This window comes from Tarenaya hassleriana, unplaced genomic scaffold, assembly GCF_000463585.1.
Source record: "Tarenaya hassleriana unplaced genomic scaffold, ASM46358v1 Cleome48, whole genome shotgun sequence".
Taxonomy (NCBI): Eukaryota; Viridiplantae; Streptophyta; class Magnoliopsida; order Brassicales; family Cleomaceae; genus Tarenaya; species Tarenaya hassleriana.
The window spans coordinates 251566-256668 of NW_010967498.1; the positions used below are offsets into that span (position 1 = coordinate 251566).

A 5103-nucleotide genomic window follows, 5' to 3' on the forward strand; every position below is an offset into this window, starting at 1 on the left:
TCTTTCCCACAACCTCGTACTGAGTCATGTCGGAGCTTGTTTCAGAACTGAGAAAGCCTTCTTCACTTGAGCTCGAAACTTGGTTGTCTCCTCCTCCATGTCGGTATATAAGATCATCGCCATTGATGTAGCTTCTTCTGTTTCGGAACATATCATCGATCTTTTGATCTTTGTTTGGCTTGTTTCCCTCGGTTTCAGATGTGCAAATAACAGGGTGGATCTTTCTACGGAATAGTTGGCCAATCTGTAACCACAATATGTTCAAAATGCATCAAATTCAGACAATCCCATTGAGGTGAAATGCAATACAGTGAGTTAAAAAGTTCAAACCTTTCTGAGTTTTTTCTTCTGGGGCACAGAATCATCATCATCATCATCCTTGCCACAGTGAGTGAAGCTCTTCTTGGCAGTTCCATGAAGCTTTCTCCACATGGTCGTCTTCTTAATCGAATCTCTTCTTTCACTGAAACTCGGTTTCTCTGCTGATTTTTTCCTCTGGAACAGATCTGCAATGGACCCTTTTTTCTTCTTAACTTTGTCGTTTTCCTTCAGAAGTTCAAGCGAAGATCCGAGGAGATAGCCTTGCAGAGGAAACATGACAGGTTCTCCATACTCTTCTGGATTTGATTCCTCGGCCTTGAGGCTAGCAGTGTCAGAAAATTCCCCGAGGCCTGAAGAAAGACAGATCTCGTGTGTTTAACTCATAATCAGATCCAGCCCTTTTGTAAGAACTGATCAATGTGCTGTGAAAACTTACCAGATAGATGTTGCTCTTTAATCTGGAACATCGATCCGTTGTAGCTTTGTTCAGTTTCAGATTCAAGGAACATCTCGATTTTATCGCTAATGAGCTTGAGTTCATCCTCTGTAATAACTTCCATCTTCTCTTGGGATCCATCTTCTTCCAGTGGTGCGTCGAACAATTTCGGTGTGGCGGGAGGTTCTAACCCTAACGTTCCAATGGCGAGAAACCCAGGAAACGTTACTTCTTCTTCTCGTTCTTCTTCGAGATGACCCTTTTCAGAAGATGAGTTTCGGTAAACATGGTTCGGACAAGTTACAGACTTTGTGTTCTGGTTCGTTACAAAGCACGAGCCCGGACGCAGACAACAACCGCCATAGTTACCTGAAATCGAGAACACGCATACATAGAGTTAGTAGCGATTAAGACAGCCGTTATATATATACACATATGTATACATGTTTGCATGCATGCAAGTAACCTAGAAAGAGATTATGCTTATAGGGTTAGGTACCTGTTACAAACTCTTTCAATGGGTTGGTGTTTGTTTGCTTTATTTTCACTCGCATCCAATTCAGCAGCTGCACCAAGATTTAATCTCGCACTTAATATTACCGGAATTTAGAGCATATAATAGAAAATCATTACATAAATTAAACGCAAACATATCGGTCGGTATAGATAGATAGATAGATAGATAGATAGATAGATAGATAGATAGATATAGAGAGGGGGAGCAAACACATGAAACCTCACCTTCATGCTGTCTCGCTTTCTCTGTTGGTTTTGATTGTCTTGGAGATTACATATATATATATATATATATATATATATATATATAGACACACCCACACACACATATACATGCATGTGTGTGTGCTTGTAGAGATTTGTACAAATTCTAAATAATATTTGAGAACATGGGTACCTTTTTTTTTCATTGTACTGTAGGAAGGTCATGCCGATATGGTGCTAGAAGGATCCGTGTCCTGTAATTGGGAAATACGTAGGAGAAAACCAATGAGAAGGATACAAGAGCTTTGGTTGCATGCTGTTTGTCACCATATATACGTATCGATGAGTATTTTTACTTAAGGGTTTTACGTCGATTAAATATATTATAAGAAGAGGGGATTATGATTACAAGTTTGCAAACTATAAGAGGAGATTTTAAAGTGAAATATATGAGAATCATTCATGCGACAAGATGTACGTATACCAGATCTTTGCTCTGCATGGCAATCAACACGCAAAGAACACTACAAAAATACAATCCATATGCGACCGGAAACATCCGTCGCACAGCGAACAAATATCCGTCGCAACACCTTGTTTGCGACGGATAACGACGGGGACAAATCCGTCGGTACAGAGCTGTCGCAAATTTGTTTCAGTCGGTTAACCGTCGCACAATTACGACGGACAATTTCCGTCGTATTCCGTCGTTAATTTACCGACGGATATAAAACCGTCGTAGACCGTCGCGTTTATGTTTGTCGCACATTCCGACAGACTTATCCGTAGCAAACGTTAACGACGGAATCTATCCGTCGTTTATGCGTCGCTTTCTTGATTTCCGAACGTAACGACGGATTACGGTCCGTCGCAAGTAACTGCGACGGATTACGACAGATTATATCCGTCGCTGTAAAAGTAATTAAAAAAAAACAAAAAATTTATAATTAATTTAAATATTTTAAAAATTAATTTTAAAAACAAATTCATAAATTAGAAATACGAATTAATTAAAAACAAAACAAGATTCATAATTAAGAAAAAGTATAATACAATAATTTAGAAAGAGTTATAATACAAAGATGTCTATGGATCAACCGGTGAATCATTGCCGAGATTGGCGGGTGCGTCCTCCGGATCGTCCTGAGGATCATCTGGCTGCCGAGATGTCGTCGGAAAGCCATACTGGTCGAATATAGGCGGCATGAACGGTGTGAGGCGCTGCATCATCTCTTCGAAGCGTACGATCCTCGCTTCGGTCTCGGAGAGCTTCTGTAGCTTTTCTCGATGTTGCTCGAACTCCTCGATCTTCGCCCGGGCCTCTGCTAGTTCTGCAATCGTCCGCTCTTGGGAGCGTTTCAACTCTTCTACTTCACGCGTTAGCGCGACATGGTGAGTAATCGCCGGAGCAGAAGTTTCTCCCCCGCCCAGTTGAGATGCCAAGGTGCCGACACCATAGATACGGCCCTTGGCATCCGGATGGACAACCTATACAATGAAAGAAAAATTAGCATACAATCATATATTTTTAAAATTCAAAACTATTAATTTTATAAATATTTACCTCTAGATATAGGCTGTTAACTTCGGTTGTCGAGAGTTGTGTAGAAGCAGTACTCTCGTCCATCTGGGAGACTTTATCGTCGATCTTGGACTGCACCAACTCCTCGATCTGCTGGACCCGCTCATTCACATATGTACCATCTGATCGACGGTATGTGTCCTGAAGAACTCGTAGAACCGACGGTTCTACACCTTCTTTTTTAGCCTAAAAACAAAATAATTATAATTACTAAAAATTTTAAATAAATATAATTATTAATATAAAAGTTACTTACTATATCCTTTGCGACTCTGGCGAAAGATCTTCTACCCGCGGTATGAGTTGCTGGTGCGCGGTCCCCCACAGATCGAGACCGTCGGTTGGCTGAGGCGACCCGACTCTTGCTGCAATAAAAAAAATTGATGTTAATAAAACAATAAATGAAATTAAAAGAATAGTTTGAATTTGAAAACTTACCACAAATGCACAAAACCAACGCTCCAGAGTCGCTGGAGGGACACGAGTGATACTGAGCCAAGGACCCTGAAAATCACTCTGGAAGATGCTTACAATTGTCTTCCGTATCTGGGACTGACGACCGAACCTATGCGAGTATATAAATATACTTAGTTATATAACTGTAAACGTTAATATAAAATTTAGAAATGAATTGTTACAATGTTGACCCGCTCATTCACATATGTACCGTCCGATCGACGGTGTGTGTCCTGAAGAACTCGTAGAACCGACGGTTCTACACCTTCTTTTTGAGCCTAAAAACAAAATAATTATAACTACTAAAATTTTTAAATAAATATAATTATTAATATAAAAGTTACTTACTATATCCATTGCGACTCTGGCGAAAGATCTTCTACCCGCGGTATGAGTTGCTGGTGCGCGGTCCCCCACAGATCGAGACCGTCGGTTGGCTGAGGCGACCCGACTCTTCTCTGCTGCATCATCTGAGTCCCAGTGAGCCAGGAGAAGGCTCCAAACACCCTCGCTCATCCACAATGGCTTGTTTCGACTTTGACCCGACCGATAGATCGCATCACGGAGTCGGTTAGCCAGCACTTCCTTCCAACCGGCATAAACCATGCCGTGGTGGCGCTCCTCCCAATAAAAAGCTTGCTGCAATAAAAAAAAATTGATGTTAATAAAACAATAAATGAAATTAAAAGAATAGTTTGAATTTGAAAACTTACTGTAAATGCACAAAACCAACGCTCCAGAGTCGTTGGAGGGACACGAGTGATACTGAGCCAAGGATCCTGAAAATCACTCTGGAAGATGCTTACAATTGTCTTCCGTATCTGGGACTCACGACCGAATCTATGCGAGTATATAAATATACTTAGTTATATAACTGTAAACGTTAATATAAAATTTAGAAATGAATTGTTACAATGTTCCTTACCATAAAGTACCGTTGGTTAGCTCTGGGCTAAGGTGCGGTCTCGTCGTACGACGATCCTCGGATGCGAGGATTTCTCGGAGTGATACTGATGAATCACGCGAACAACCTTCATGTGAAGGTTGCTGTGTGGATTGACCCGTGAAAGGCTGATCCAAACGAGGTGTGGGTATTGGGGGCTGCTGAGAAGTAGGGGTAGAAGGACTAGAAACACCGGATCCTCGTCCGCGAGATCGGACTCCACTACCCGATCTACTCCCGGAACGTGACTGACTCATCTACATATAGAAATTCTAAACCCTTTAAACCGTAAATCGTATAAAAGAGAATTGAAACCCTAATCTGAAACTCTAAAAATGTAATCCTAAACCCTAAACCCCAAACGAAACCCTAAACCCCAAATGAAACCCTAAACCCCAAATGAATAATTGGAACCCTAATACCGAATCTAAACCCTAAACCCTAAACCCTAAAATCAGAAACCCTAAACCCCAAACAAAACCCTAAACTCCAAACGAAACCCTAAACCCCAAACGAAACTCTAAACTCCAAATGAAACCCTAAACCCCAAATGAAACCATAATCCCTAAATTGATAATTGGAACCCTAATACTGAATCTAAACCCTAAACCCTAAACCCTAAAATCAGAAACCCTAAACCCCAAA

General features: G+C 40.9%; 1 protein-coding gene and 1 long non-coding RNA gene across 5 annotated transcripts in view; one reads left to right on the forward strand and one right to left on the reverse strand.

Moving 5' to 3' along the window:
* LOC104825628 (protein LAZY 1) overlaps positions 1-1537 on the reverse strand; it is a 2480-nt gene extending 943 nt beyond the window's left edge. For both annotated transcript variants that reach the window (XM_010557988.1, XM_010557987.1), the window contains exons 1-5: positions 1499-1537; positions 1257-1323; positions 758-1126; positions 331-671; positions 8-244 (exon numbers count right to left, since the gene is read on the reverse strand). In XM_010557988.1, the coding sequence (XP_010556290.1) occupies positions 8-244; positions 331-671; positions 758-1126; positions 1257-1323; positions 1499-1504 (1020 nt within the window). In that variant the 5' untranslated portion in view covers positions 1505-1537. The remainder of the gene's footprint in view (positions 1-7; positions 245-330; positions 672-757; positions 1127-1256; positions 1324-1498) is intronic.
* LOC104825627 lies at positions 7-709 on the forward strand. 3 transcript variants are annotated; one of them, XR_002024614.1, is made up of 4 exons: positions 7-99; positions 199-310; positions 389-433; positions 553-709. It is a non-coding gene; the product is annotated as an uncharacterized LOC104825627 (long non-coding RNA). The 3 variants fall into 3 exon arrangements; XR_002024616.1 differs by having other exon boundaries at positions 199-295; XR_002024615.1 differs by having other exon boundaries at positions 13-103.
* Positions 1538-5103: the final 3566 nt, after the last annotated feature.